Source organism: Nestor notabilis, unplaced genomic scaffold (genome assembly GCF_000696875.1).
Source record: "Nestor notabilis isolate BGI_N333 unplaced genomic scaffold, ASM69687v1 scaffold20258, whole genome shotgun sequence".
Classification (NCBI taxonomy): domain Eukaryota; kingdom Metazoa; phylum Chordata; class Aves; order Psittaciformes; family Psittacidae; genus Nestor; species Nestor notabilis.
The window spans coordinates 3,322-18,496 of NW_009941708.1; the positions used below are offsets into that span (position 1 = coordinate 3,322).

Sequence of the window (15,175 nt, forward strand, 5' to 3'; positions counted from 1 at the left end):
TTATTCCAAAACTTGGATGGTCCGTGCAGTGAGATATTCAGGAATAGCTGTGTAAACAAATGCTTGCAAAATTATGGTAAAAAATCCCACTGTGCCACTTTTAAGCTTGTCCATTCCTCCAGGATCAGTTGAATCCTTCCCTGAATTTGACCACATTCACCTCAAATGGCTTCAGTCAGCATCATTCAAAGCACATATTTTTGCTATTCCAACATGGAGCTTCGGTCACCGTGGCAGGTGACAACGTTTGTTTGGAATGAGTGGGATATTTTATAGTCATCGGGAGACAAAGCTCAATGCGTTGAAGAGTTTATGGTCTAATCTTTGGACACCCACTGGTAGGCGCAACACCATTGGAACAGTACAGAGAAATGAAGCCCGGTGTGGGGAGGAGTCTCACCAAAAAGCAGAAGAGCTGCAGCTGCCAGGAACAACTTGCCAAAAGCAGTGTGTGTCCATCCTGATGTCCCTTTGCAAACAGGAGGGGATCAGCCAGCTGCCTGGGTGTGGAAATACCTGACAACCCCCATCTCTTTTGCCTTTTGGATGTTTGTGTCTGGTTGCTGTCTTCCAGCCTTTGACCCCTGCATCATGGCCTCTACTCTAAAAGTCATCTTCCTGTTTCTTTGGTTGCTTCAGTGTGGAGGTAAACCCGTGGGTTTTTATTCCTTTTGTTTACTCTCACGTTTGTTCATATTAGAGTGTTTCCAGCTGCTATCTTTTGCTAATTTCCAGAGATCCCCTCTAGGAATTGGCATGCTGCTGCTATTTCTGTCTTTTAAGCATTTCAAAGCAGAGAGAGAGAATCCTCAGGAAAGGAGGAACATGGGAGAAGGGTTAGATAACCTAAATAAAATGGTTTGGCTTTTTCCCTGGTATGTTCTTCTCAAGCTAGGGGCCCCTGGGATACTGTAAAAAGATGGATCTCTCTTCTGTTTTGTTACAGCAGTGCTTAGCCAGGTCTTGCATAGAAACTATATTCATGTGTGTTCTGCTGGGTAGAGATCAGGAGAAGAATGATGAATGGTTTTGGAAAATAAGGCCCAGAAGAGACCACTCGGGTTATCACTCCTACAGTGCCTGCAGGATTTTCTGTCACCGTCTTTCCATAATATTGTATCTAGTGTCCACAGGACTGTGTGCTCACAACGAATTGTGCATGTCCCTTAGGACCGGACTGTATCTCAGTTGCTTTTACAGCTAAGAACCTTTTTCTAGTGATGAGATCTAAGCATTTCCTTACTCTCTGGCTATATCATCTGTAGAGGATTTTCCTTAATGGACGTTACTTCCCAACAGTCCTTTCTGGACAGTGGCCATGCTCTCCCTGCATTATTGCCCCCCACAATCCTTCCTCAGTGCTCAGCATTCAGCTGTGCTATGGCTGTGTTGCCTTTTCCAACACCGAGTCCCACTGTGCAGAGGTGACGCTGCTGTTGCGATGCAGCATCAGTGCATGATGACAGGAAAGCAAGCCTGGCTGTGCTCAGGGACAGCTTTAATGCCTTGTTATGAGCCTGCTTATAAATGCAGAACTCCAGGGAATCCCATCAAAAGCATGAATGGAAAAGCCTGCCTATCCCCTACTTTCTCTCTCTACTCCTTCTTCCTCCTGCCTCTTATTGTCATGTCTCTGAAAGAATCCTTCATTTTGTAAGAAGGCTTGTGTGTAAGTATCCAGTTCCTTTTTTTAAAGACAACAATAGTTTGCAGGGGCCTCCTCTTAGGTTGCTTTATATGTAGTGTCATGTCGGCTGTTAAACAAACAGATTCTGAGACTGCTTGATGTTAAACCCAGATTTGTCTGGGAAGCCAAATGGGTCCTGCACCCTGGGCTCCTTACTAGTCCGTGGCTCATTCTTAGTATTTTATTTTTTATTAAACAAAACAGGGAGTGAACTATAGTGTGGTTTCCCACCTGTGCTTATTCATTCTCTCTTGTAACTCCCAACGTCGTTGTCTACAGAATTGCAGTGATAGATCACTTTCAACAGCCCTGTCTGTGTAAGGAGGAAGCGTATGAAGGGCATGATCTCCCATCTCTCTGCCTACGATACTGTCACATCCAGGTACTTAAGATCTGCAGTCTTCTGCAGATAGTTCCCGTATCTAGCATTGTCTTGTCTTATAGCAGTAAAAGTTTGGAGTGATTAAGCTGTGTCCTATTTCTCACGGCCCTTGTGCCGGCCCCTGTACAGAACATGTAATTTCCTTCCTCACTCATGCTTCAGAAATATACAGTCCCACTGGCAACACCTGCTTTGCCTACAGTACCTTTGCTGGCGCAGCCATCACATGGCCACACAGAGATGCCCAAGCAGAGGTTTGTAACTTGGGAGTTTCAGGAGAGGCCCAGCTAGCGTTTGTCTTGGAAAATTGCTTTCTATTCATCTGCTGTAAATACAGTCTCACATCACTGCAAAATCAGTTCACTTCCTGCTTCATTTCCTGTCTTTCTGCATGCTGGCGTTGTACAGAGGAGCTCACAAGGGAAAAGGGGAAGCCTGTGAATGCAACAGGCTATCGCATATCACACAGCAATTACCTAAGAGATGTGGCAGATCACACAGGGCACGTGCTCTGAATCACTCCATCTCTGACAAGGGCCAACGCTGTGTGCTACGGGTGCGCTTCCTGACATACAGTTGTTTTCAGTGCAATCCTGTCTTTGGGGCAGCAGACTGCTCCTGACTTCAAGTGATGTTAGGTGACTGCTAACAATCATTACCTTTACAGGAGCAAGTGTCGATGTACAGCAGAAGCCTCCAATCCAAGTTGCACTGCTTGAGGAAGGAATATCCATCCCCTGTACAGTCATCTTCCCTTACATGCCAAAATACACCACATTTTCAATCTTCTATTACTGGATTAATTCACTGGGCCAGAAAACATCCATTTACAGTAAGTTGGAAAGCGTAACCATCCCTCCTGGAGAAGAGCATAAGACTGCTACTGTATCTTACAAACACATAATCAGGCCCCTTGAAAACACCTCTTCTACTGGCACATACTACTGCAACGTCAAATGGAATGACACCCAGAAGATGGGAAATGGAGTGTTTGTCCTTGCTAGAGGTAAGCGAACAACCAGAAAGAAAAGGTAGGTGGTTAAAAATCACCTGGGTCTGGCTATGAAAAGATGATCTTTTCTTTTCCTCTACCCAAACAGGCTACAGAGTCAGGTGGGAATAATACTTTATGCCAAATTCTTAATGCCATCAGAGTTGAATGCACTTCGCATAGGTGACCTGTGCTGCTGTTCCCAGTGTGCAGATGGGACATTAAGTTGCAGTGATTTTTATCTGCCCTGCTGCAGCCCCCTGGGAACAGCAGGCTTAAAGCCAGGGTCTAAGCAGGGAGCCTGGGCACAGAGTCAGAGCATGCTTTTAGGTGTCATTGTTCAGGAGACAGTGTGCTTTGGCCTTTAGCAGTATGACAGAGATGATTGAACACAAGGTCAGTGGTTACAGTGCTTGCCATAATCAGACCTACAGGTTAGGCACTCCCTATTGGGGGCTCCAAACACATCAGGGACTCACTGTAATCCCTCCCCCTTTCCCATGTGGTACAAGAGGTCAGTTGTTCTATTAATGCACAGACATGCATGCCGCTGACTGGCTGGATTTGCACTACTGAATGCAATGCTGGGTATAGAAAACTTCTTAGAAAGTGTAAAGGCAAAGAACCGTGATGAAATGGCTTTGCTGCACTGGTCAGAGGATGCCTGCAGTACCCACCCTGCTAGTTTGTGTGGCCTGTGTGCTTTCCACCATCTGTCTTTCTGCCCCTATCACTAAAGACCCTAGCCGGCCTCTACCTACCACCTGTCTTGGCTCTCATAGTAATGTCACCTCCCTCTAACCGATATGAAGTGCAGCTGCTCATATCCTGTCTCCTTTGTGTGATTCTTCGGCTGCACCCTGCTCTCTGTTCAGTCAGACTGAAGGTTCTCAAGGGTGTGCGCATCTGCGCTACCGTATTCCGCACTGCTTCTCTATTTTAGTTCTCTCAAGACTTTCTCCAAGGTTAAAGATACAGCAGGATTGTAACTTCCACTCACACTGTGAATCTTTTGCCTTCTTTCTTACAGGTACCGGGTACGTAGAGACCTCTTATGGGTGGGAAGTCCTCATTACCTTTACCGTTCTTCTTGCTGCATTGAGCATAGCCGCAACAGCTCTGCTTCTGTGGAAAAGAAAGGCAAGTTATAATCAAATAAAAAGCAATACCTGACATGACCCATTCTAGGAATTTATTTCATTTGCTTCTAACTTGGCTGGATTGGAAGTCCCTGTGCTGAAATTTTCCATGTTGAGTGTCTGCCTCAGGTTTATTTTCTTTCTTTTTTTTTAAGTTGAGTCTTTCTGAGAAAAAAAGATTATAGGAGAGACAAAATGGGTCATTGATTTGTCCATTAAAGAAATTCTGGTAATCATTTGGACTCCAGCATGCTCTGCTTTAGAGCAAGGATCTGACACAGGGCAAGAAGTCACACTAGCAGTTGTGCTGACCCTGAGAATATTCAAGGAGATGTAGTCTGGTGAGGGGTTTTTTGGAAAATTGCAGTTTGTGCCTGCTCAGTCGCAGCTCTTGCCAATTTAGCAGCTCACTTGTCTAAAGGAGCCCCTGTGAGGCTGTTTCCACATGGTGCCACTTAGACAGGTAATGTCCTGTGCACTCAAGTGAGTCTGTTGCAGCCCTGGTGGCAGGAGGAGGGCAGGACTTCCCCAGCTTCTAATCCTCTTTCATGATGGTGACTTCTCTGGTTCAAGGGCATAACCTGATTGCAAGGAGACTGTGCAGATGTGCTCTGGGCCACGGCTCAGGCACTATAGAAGAAAACAATCTGCAGCGTGGAGGGGATGGGACCAGAGCCTTGGGCTTTTGTTTGGCAGAGAAAACATTAAGAGGCAGAGTGAGAGGGGAAGGTCTGGACAAGGATGCCAAGGAAGCCTCTATGGAAGTCCCAATTAACTTGGGGAAAAAAAAAAAAAGAGAGAGACAAGGACCTGAAGAGCAACTTGCTTTAGTTGACACTGCTTTGAACAGATGGGAATAGAACAAGACAATCTCCAAAGGCACCTTCCAACAGCAGCGATTCTGTGAGGCTGGAAAGAGCCTTGGGAGGGAAATTGGGACTGGAATCTGGAGCAAGGAAGCACTGGAGCTTGGAGGAGGGTGTTAGCACTGGACTGCCAGGGCCCCTCAGGTGAGCAGACTAGTAGCACAGGTTGGGACCAGCTGAGTAAGGAAGTGGAAGCTGCGATGAGTAGCTGAGGGCAAAAGGAAAACCAGGAGTGGGGAAGAAAGGATATAGAGAGGAAGAGAAGAAAAGGCAAAAGCAGGACTGAAGATCTGCTTGAGATAGGGGCCCTGTGGAAAAAACTCGTGGAATTGTGATTCTGGAATTCCTGTTGCTCGGGGAAAACCTTTTGCTTCTAGTACTGCCACCCTCAGGCATTTAAATAACATCCTCTGCATTCTTCAGAGATCTCCAGGCTGACTTAAAAACCCCTAGTGTTTTTCAGAATGGAATTTGGAGATTGTTGTTTTCTAGGTAGAGTATGTCCCACATTTACTCTTTCAAACTGCCCTCTGCCACCACGACAGCAGACCCTGCATGCGCTCTTACGTGGAGGCTGTGCTACTGGTACAGTCCTATGACTCTAAGGAGCATCAGGCTTCTGCACACACAGCCAGACATCAAGAAGTTGAAAACAGAATGGCAGCAGTTGGCAGACCTGTTAATCTCGTGAGACTTCCCTTGCAGGCAGTCTGATGGAGGGGGAAGGGGTGTGAGCAGCAGAGTGACTAGGCTGGAGTCTCTGTTTGCCTAGACAGCGTCTCCATGGGGATGATGAGGGAGGCACTGTCACGACTTGCCAATTGGCATCTCTAGGTTTTGAGGTGGGCCAGCAAGTGTCAGACCTGCGGGCTCTCGTTGGGGCCCAAAGAGATCTTGCAGACATTACATTTGCCCTCCTGCAGAACACAGCCCATATTTCTCACTACAGCTTGCTCAGACCTGCTGGTTTAAAAATGTTTATCTTTAAGAGAAGCTATTTAGCATCCTCCTTAGTTACTAATGGACTGGAAAGCAGTTCATCGTTTTCATGTGATGTGAATATAATCATCCCACTTCTTTCTGAATTAGAACAGAGATACTTAGCAAAGCCTTCTGCCTTTTCTGCCTCCTGTCTTGCTTGCTGAGCAGGGCTAACCCTTATCTGTGCATGGATGAAACGTGCTCAAGGAGAACTCATCTGATACAAGAAATGTTTCAGAGGAAGAGACTTTCTTCCCTTAACCGCATGCTGGACTTGTACGTTAGTGTATCACTGACTATGTCATCATTAATGGTCATCTGGTGATCTTCTCTAGACTGTGTATTAGCAAAAGCTTCCTGGCCAAATCCTCATAGAAGTCATTGCATTTTGCCTCTTTGACATTCCCCTGCACACTTTGAACAGGGTCCTGCTTTACTCTCTGTCCTACAGCATTGTAGTGTGCTGTTAAATACTTGAACCCTCCATCCAGCTAAGATTCAGTGTCAGAAGTGATTTCTAAATACCACAGAGACCAGTTCTCATTTCCACTGCTCCAGTGTAAGTTACCAGACCGTATAAGCCTGTGGTGAAGAAAAGGACCAGGCCACGTGTTGCAGACTGCCAGCACTCTTTGCTTTGGAAGCAGACAGGGAGTATGCAGGCAGCTGGTTTCAACATGATATTGGAGTTCAATTTATCTTTGGGGAGATGGTGTTTGCTCCACGTGTGTCATTTGGTGTCTTGTCCTGAGCAGGTGTTGTGCCCTAAAAGGAACCAGCTAAATATCCTGAGACAGAAGGTGGAAACGCAGCCCCCTTTAGCTGTCCCACCACCACCATCTCCTGTCTATGATGTGAGTACCAGAATTGCCCTCCATCCCTTCTGTTCGCATCATGGTACAGCCCTTCCTTTCCCTGCTCTGCCGTGGTACAGACAGCACCAATATCATTATATGAAACATAAGCAATACTTGTGTACCGGCTTGGTAGTGGTGACCCTGTGCTCTGCGCTGCTTAACTCCTCTCAGGACTGTGAATGTTGTGTGTCTCCATCCTGGTCCCACTCGTCCTCCCCAGTGCCAAAGCCTTGCACTGTGCCCTGCTGGGCAGCACCCTTCCCTCTGCCAGCCGTGTGGCAGCACAGAGCAGCAGGCTTGGAGCCAGAGGGGGTTCCTGGTGGTAGAGGAAGGTCTTCCAGGAGGCAGGAAGGAAGAGGGAATCTCAGCACCACTTTGTACTGCAGAGTGTCTCAAGGACATGCCATTCCCAGGTGGAGAATGATGGCTCAGGAAAGGGGCAGAGAGATGTGCTTCCCGCAACAACCACAGTTGTTTAGAGCTCCTGCTGTGACACCTTAATTGGTTTCAGTGTCACAGACCACTGCAGTACTGGGCAGGCTCTCAGGGAGAAAAGGGCAGGAAGAAAGTGAAGGGAGACTCTTTTTTTGGAGCATCTCCCATTTGCATTGTGCAGGGTTTCCTTTTCTATTCCCCAGAGTGGGGAACACCAACTGCTCCCACACCTCGAGGCCAGCAGGCTCAGCGTCATAGGTAATAGGATTGGAGTGTCTCTCCTGAAATGTCAAGCCCAGACCTCAGCTACCTCAAGTAACCATGACCCCTAATCCCATTTGGAACCCATCCAGCTCCATTTAAAATGGATTCTTTTTTCTCCTGTTACTCCCATGGGAGGGCTGCTTCACTACGAAGGGAAGGGAGGGGTGTTTTTTTTCCCCACTCCTGTGATCTGTGGGACAAACAAGGAGGAATAAAATGAAAGTGAGTAGAAGGATATTTCCTGAATATTAGGAACCCTTTCTGACTGCAGGGCCTGTAAGGGCTGGAAACGTCTCTCCGAGGAAAACCTGTGAGCTCTGCTGCATTAATCATTTAAACTAAACAAAGCAAAGCTCTGGAGAATGTACTACAGAGAGGAGCAAAGCTCTGCCAAGGAGGCAGGAGACCTGACTGGGGGTAGATATGAACAAGAGGATGGGCCTGCCCCTTTCTCATTCTCACTTCACAGGCAGGGGGGGAGGGCACCATTTTGTGGCCCTTTAATTTTTGGAGTAGAGGTTTTAAAGAAACCACTATGTATTGTATGTGATATGTTTATTCTGGGCAAAAAGCAATGCTTTGGGTAGAGGAGGTTGCAGGTTATAAACCTTTTCATTTGTATCAAGTAATTTATTTTTAATTCAGGCTTATAAAAATCCGAATGGGTAGTTTCCTGTTGAAGTGGATGATTTCTGCAAGGAGACAAAAAAAAATCAAATCCATTTCTCGCTCAGTCGGCCTCGTCATGCATCCTTAGCTCCATCTTAATTACATGTTTCATCATGTTGTTCTGTTCAGGAGGCCCCGCGAAGGCTAATCCAGCAAGCCAGCAGAGGCAGCCTTAGGCACAGGCAGTGCCTGGAGCTGGCTGAGCCTCTGTGCTTGCCACAGCCCCATGGACCTGGCCCAGGCAGCCTTCCCCGAGGCCCGTTAACCACACAGCAGCTGTGCGGGGCTCTCAGCCAGCGTGTGTGCAGGGCAGGCGCTCAGCCCTCTTTGGCAGAGCTGCAAGCAGCCTGAACCACCTCCTGCCTCTGCGTGCCGCGGGGTATGAGCCCGCACGATGGAGGGTCCTTTATCGAGGAGCAGCTGCTGGGGGGTGACTCGTTCAGACATGAAGCAGCAGCTCCAGCCACACACATGGCACATGGTGAGAGCAGCGGGGAGCATGCGGGAGAGAGGGCGAGAGCCCTGGGGTGGACACCCTGTGCTGGATGGGCCCTCAGGACACGGGAGGGGAGTGGGAAGTCAACAAACCTTATTTCCTTTGAAAGATGACTCTGGTGCTCCACTGCCAAACTGTGTTGTGACTCTGCATGGTGTAAACCCAGCTCTGCACACTGCGTTTGAAACTAGGCGTGTTATGAAAACCTGCTGCTGTTAAATCGGGTGTTGAACGCTGCTTAATTCCTAGGGAGGGCAGAAATCTGTCCTCAGAACTGCGGTAAACTAAGGCAAGGAAATGAAAAGGACACGTAAAAAGTAGCTCCAAGTGATGAGATAAAGAAGGAGGTCAGTGATTAGGGAATGGAACAGGAGGCCAGCATGTGCCAGATGTGCTATCTGTGGGGGAAAGCAAGAGGTCAGACTGGAAACAAGTCACATCAGGGATCCACAGTGTGCTTGCAGACCTGGAACTGGGAGCAGGAGCAACAGGACATCAGCAGCGCTGGACATCAAAGCAAAGGCTTAGAATGGGCTGGTGCAGCTCATGACATGCTCTGTGTTATCCTGCACAGCAGCAAGGCTCAGCCCTGGTGTGGGAAGAGTCCTAGCGCACCTTCTGCAAAGCCATCCTGCTGGTATCTCTAGGAGCAAATGCCTTCCCCACTGGCTCTTCCAGGTGCCACTGTTCACCTTGTACTCCCTGGGGGCAGGTGTGTGCAGTGAAAAGCAGCAGGTAGCAAAAAGCCCTGACAATAAGAGGGACACTGGGCACCCTCTTTGTTCCCACTACACTGCCAGTTGTTCCTTGACCTCTTTGTCCTCCTGCATCCCTAGAGCAGCTCTACCTCACTGCACTGCCCAGACTCAAACCTGTATTTTCCTCTGTCTTCCAGCTCAGCTGCCTCGTTAACGAGTAGCTTGGAAATAACAATCCAAGGGACTTGCTTCATCCACTTTACACTTCAAACACTCTTTTTAGAGCAGCAAACAGAACTCCTGCAGTGCAGGCGGGTTCCAGAGCACAGGAGCTTTTCATGGTGCGAGGGAGACAAGGAGGCTGCTCGGGGATGGGCAGGCATCTGCCAGCGGGGAGGAGAGAGGCCTGTGTGCCTCCACTGTGACAGTAGCAGGTGGTCAGCGACCAAGGAAAAGTAATTAATTTGCAAATGGTGACTGGAGACACCAGCTTTCCAACGGGCCAGCAAAGGACCAGCACTGTCAACAGCCTCCATGGGAAGAGGGCTCGTGGAGGGAGGGAATCTTTTTTGGAGGTTAAACACCAAAAGGATCCTTCTTGCTTGTGAGTGGCACCAGACTAGAGCAGTGAAAAAGGCTGCCTGGTGTCCTGCCAAGGGGACACAGTGCTAGGCTGCTGGGAGCGCAGCATGTGGGACAAGGTCTTCGCTGCGAGCATCACAAAGAGAATTGAAAATGAGGATGGGGAAATGGGATTTTCTGTGTGTGCGAGTGTACATGTGAATAGTTGGGAATGTCTGTGGAGGCAAGCGGGTTGTTGGGAGTGGGAAGCAGACAGGTGAAAGAATTTGGCTGTTCCCAGAGGAGGAGTGTGAATGGGAGAGCAGTGTGGTGCTCCATTCTCTGTGCCCCCCTCCTGTCTGAGTGCTTGTTTGTTCCAAGCCCCTCTTGCAAATGATGCTCCTCTATCATCTGGCCCTGTTCAAACCTCCATCCTGCTGGCCATGATCCCGGAAGATGCTGAGTGTTTTCAACCCTGGCTGAAATGATGAGGCTTCAGTTGATTGGCAGCCCCAGAATCAAGCCTCCATGTTTTGCTCATCCTCTTTGCTGCGTTGCAGGGCTTCTCGCTCCCTTTGCAGTCTCTCCACTAATACCATCTGCCCCTCTTGCGGCCGGAGCTCCTCCCATCTTCCTGTTGCCAGAGAAACAGCCACCTTGGCAACCTGCTGTCATCCTTGAAACACACATGGAAAAGTCCTCCTGATTGTTATGTTTGATCCTTCAGGCAGATCTGGAACATCACTCAAACTGACACGCATCTCCTGTGACATGATTACCTGGGGGACCAGGGGGTGCATCTGCATGCAGGGCATGTGTATGTTTGTGTAGCTGTGTGGGACCAGGGGCATGTTTGAGGGCCTGGGAGTGTATTGATTTTTATTATTATTATTCTTTGCTCACTCTAAGAAGAAAAGAGAGATCCAGCTTGGGAAAAAAACCCCAGGCAATAAATAGGAATCTTGCCTGAGGTAGTGTTTCCCATTTTTTGACAGCCCCTGTGCTGCAGGACCTTCAGCCTTGCCCCTCTTCTTACCTTTGTGTGCCCAGAATAGCCATGAGCAAGAGCTTGTGGGTGTCAGGCACCTAAACAGTTCTGGGTGCAGAGCATTGGCCACTACCTGTGGTCCGCATGGTGCACAATATCCTTCCATGGCGCAGACGGGTCTTTATTCTGCTTTCTGGGACAATTTGAAGCGAAAAGAGGTGGTAGCATTGTCATTCGTCTCCACTGCCTTACACAGGGTAAGTAACAGCAAAGCCTGCCCCTGCGAGCCTGAAAAAGGAAGATGATGCAGCTGCACTGTAGAGCTTTCAGGGAAGAAGAATTTTCTGTTTGCCCAAGTTTAGGTCAGGAACTTCAACATTTTGGAGATGGCAGGAGTTCCTAAAAAATGTCAGGCATGAGATGGGGAACAACCCAGTGGGCCATTAATTGTCTTAAACCTAAGTAATTTATTTGACCCTTAATCTCTTCTCTCTTCCTCTGCAGTGCCTGGATTTGCAGCAAGTTGATGTCTATTCTATCCTCAAGGACAATACAAACAACCCATCACCCAGAAAAAGTCCTCCAGGGAAGGTAAGGACTGGGTCCCTGCTCTTGGAGAGTTCCCTTGTGCCCTGGGCATATGGGGAAAGAAACCCCACAGAGTCACTACGGCCCTAGCAGGCCCACTGAATGGGGAAAATGGGATGTGGCATCCACTGACCAGCTGGGCTGCACATGTACCCCATTTTCCCCCTTCCGGCAGAACCCTCGCTCCTGCAGCTCTACCAGTTCTGGCAGTGCCGGTTTCAAGCAGATGCTTTGCTGTATGACGTATGCTGAAAGGCATTGAGGGGTTTGGCATTGCTGCTCTGAACGGGATGCATGTTCACAGAGAGTTGGCCAGATGCTGGTCTCCACTATTGTCCTTCCCAGGTTATTTAGGCAGCTGAGAAGTCCTCAGGGGTAGAGGAATCTGTGCACGGGGGGGCAGACTCTGGATGCTGCTTCGCTTTCACTGTCATTAAACACCAGAGAGTCATTTCATGGTGGCAGAATATAAGACGGTCTGAACAGAGGCTGGGCTGATACAGTCTCTGTCAGCTCTGGGGCTCAGGAAAAGGCAGTGTGGGCACGTTTTGGGCTCAGATCTTCTTGCTTGGCTGGGAGTAACGAGTTAGAGACAAGGAACTAAAACCACTCATAGAGAAAATATCTGCAATATGCAGGTGCAGATCAGTTGTGAGCCACATGAAGCAGACTAGAGGCCCACACAGCCCTCTACCCTGCCTTTGGCAGGCATCAGCTGTTTCACAGGGGCAAAACTTGCATCGGGCACCCCAGGGAACACTTCCTTCCTGTCCTCAGAACTTTGTTGTTCTTTTTCCCTCCAGACCTCTTATCTGTGAAAAAAATACCTCCATTCTTCTAATATTGGAAAGTGTTCCTGAAAAACGTCTCCTGCTTCCTCTCACTGGTGTCCTGTTGGGGAGAGTTCCCCAGGTTGCCTATGCAGTGTGGAGCATGGTGCCAGCTTCAGTTGGCACCATCCCTCTGTTTCATGAAAGACAGTATTTTCCAGTGTTTGAGACATTTTCACAAGTCCCATATTTTAGGAAACAGTGGTCTAGAATCAAGCAGCCTCCTCTGTGGCAGAGCTACTTGCCATGTGGTCTGGTCCCAAGGGCACTGGCCTCCTGCAGTTACTGCTGTGACACAACAGTGGTTGGTGGTAGCAAAGACAGTGGCAGGTATCTGATCATTGAGGGGAAGGATGGGCTGTTTTATGTAGGCTTTCTTATACCCCAGCGCATCATACGCACTGGAAAAGACAGTGTCCCTGGTTTTGTGCTCCTGCTGCATGTTGAACTAGTTGGATAGGGAGAGCAGTAGGTCCCAATCCCTTTTTCCTGTCCTGTTTATTCTTCTGTATACCTTTCTCAGCTGCTCCCTTTGGAATGATTCAGTCTGGATGATGAGATGCAGTGTGCGTGGGTTTTTCTCCCTAGCGTGGAGCTGTCTAGGCTGTGCTGAATCGTTTGTGTGTGGTCCACACCACTCAACTGCTGCTTTCGGGAGCAGCGGGTCTGTAGAACAGAGCGGGAGCAAAGCAAAAGCAAAAAAGCATCTGAGTGTGAGTGGGTCTGGTGCTGGGAGTCTCAGCCAGGGTGAGGTAAAGGTCAAAGCAGAAATGGCAGAAACAAAGGAGAAGAAAGCAAAGAGAGGGGATGGGATGAGGTCTCATGCCAAGAGCAGACACCACCAAGTGTCCTGAGTTCTTGTGCTCATCACAAGGAAGTGTGAGTGGCAGTGCCCTGTGATCTCTGCACAGAAGAATTTGACTGCACTTTCCAGTACTGGTGCAAGCACCTTCACCAGCTTTCTTCTCAGTCATCCTGGGCTGTGACCATCTGGCTGTGCCAGAATATAACAGGGTGTTTTCCTTAAGAGTGAGACAACGTGTCTGGCCTGTGAGCAGAAGCTGGGATGGCTGAACGGTGGCTGACCCTGCTGCGGAGAGTCCAGGCCAGCCCTTGCTGAGGGATGCTGTGTGTGGAGAGGGAGCTGTAAAGGGAAGCAGGGCACAGAGCCCCTGCAACAAGACCATTTGCATGCTGTTGTGCCGGACTGTCAGCCAGCCTGGGTGGCGAGGGGTTAATCCCACATGCTTTGGAGGTGCCTGGAGTCAGCATTTTGTAAAACGTTTCCCTTTGGAGGTGGCAACAGGGAAAATGCTACTGTAGGTAGGGCTTCCTTCACCCGGTGGCATTTCAGCTACTTGCTGTGTAACCTTGCTTACAGCAGGCCTGTGCCACACAGCGCTTAAAATATCAGTCTGTCAGCGCCTTGTCTACACAAGGAACGGTCGTGAGGAATAGACTCAACTGTTGAAGAAACAGGATTGAGGAGGTCAGGGAATTCCTCCTTCACAGAATCCAAAGTGATTTATTTTTTTACCAAGTCCAATTTCCCTCCCCTCCCTGTCTGACAGCTTTTTGGGGGAAGAGTGACAAGTAAAGGAGGCATCTTTATCCCCTGGGCTGGATTAGTCACGTTTGTCTCTGGTGGAGCAACATTTCTCACTGTAGTAGCTTCCATTTCAGCAGACCACTTAGAGCCATTTCTAACAGAACAAATGTCAGGGTCTGCCTATTAAGAATTAATTCATCATCTTTTGAATAATTTTCCCCCATTTCTTTTTTCTCCTTTTAATCATTCTGCAGACACCTAAGAAGCAAGCAACTCTAGAAGAATCCTGTGATACACTGTATGAGAATATCTAACAGGGAAAATATGACCCTGTGTGGACCAGACATCTTTCTGTACGGCAGAATTACTCTCTTACATCCCCAGTTCTCTGCAGAGATCCACACTGACTTCAGGGCACAACCACGAGGGACTTGTGACCCCCTGGCTCCTTCTAAACTGCCCTTCATTAACAAGATAATGCATCTGTTCAAATCCCACCGGGCTCAGTCTGCATTCATGCAGCAGAGCTATTTTGCAGCGAAGCCGTTTGATGCAAAAGAAAAGCTGCTTTTGTCAAGCACTCGCATGTATCTTAGAAATGGTGCGGATGGCATCTGTGCGGGTTTCTCTCACCTGGAATGACTGAAATACTTAAGTCTCGATCCTCTGTAAATGATGGGACAATCCAGGGACCTCCCTGCTTGCTGGCTTGATCTTCCAATCCTGACCTGCAGCAGTCCATCTGATCCTGCATCTATGACTTTCCTGACGCAGTCATCAGGCCTTCATGCATAGTTTAACCAAGATCCAAGCATTCACCTGCCCATTTTTCCTTTCTCAGGAACCCCACAGTGAAACATGCTTTCTCATAATCTGCTAATCCCATCAAGTAGTCACAGATGCCTGCTGTGACCATACTCAGCCGACTCAAATCAGTGCCTCCGAGTAAATGCTTTCCCCTCAGCAATAACAGCAGTATATGGTGAGGACTGGATGCACAGAGAGAGATAAAGATGGAGAGAAGGAAAACAGAGAAAATAACCCTGCCTGGCAGAAAATACTCCTGTCTCAGCAGCAGTGCCCTTTCCGGAACAAGGAAGAAGAACAAGGAGGTGGGAATCTGCGGAAACTCCCTTGCTGGGGCTGCATAAGCCAAGTGGGTCTGGGGCCAGGTTTCAGCTCAGAGAAGTTCAA

At 48.5% G+C, this 15,175-nt stretch overlaps 1 protein-coding gene across 1 annotated transcript; it reads left to right on the forward strand.

The window, feature by feature from the left end:
• The first annotated feature begins 591 nt into the window (after positions 1 to 591).
• NFAM1 (NFAT activating protein with ITAM motif 1) lies at positions 592 to 14,295 on the forward strand. Its single transcript, XM_010021032.1, has 6 exons — positions 592 to 646; positions 2,737 to 3,075; positions 4,091 to 4,200; positions 6,802 to 6,900; positions 11,519 to 11,605; positions 14,236 to 14,295. The coding sequence occupies exons 1-6, from the start codon at positions 592 to 594 to the stop codon at positions 14,293 to 14,295; spliced, it is 750 nt and encodes a 249-aa protein (XP_010019334.1).
• The last annotated feature ends 880 nt before the right edge of the window (positions 14,296 to 15,175 follow it).

Bases quoted from the DNA above. Each gene is read 5' to 3' on its own strand.
- NFAM1 (XM_010021032.1), top strand. From the start codon at position 592: ATGGCCTCTACTCTAAAAGTCATCTTCCTGTTTCTTTGGTTGCTTCAG. The intron at 4,201-6,801 runs GCAAGTTATAAT...TGTCCTGAGCAG, and splicing joins TGCTTCTGTGGAAAAGAAAG to GTGTTGTGCCCTAAAAGGAA. The intron at 11,606-14,235 runs GTAAGGACTGGG...ATCATTCTGCAG, and splicing joins GAAAAAGTCCTCCAGGGAAG to ACACCTAAGAAGCAAGCAAC.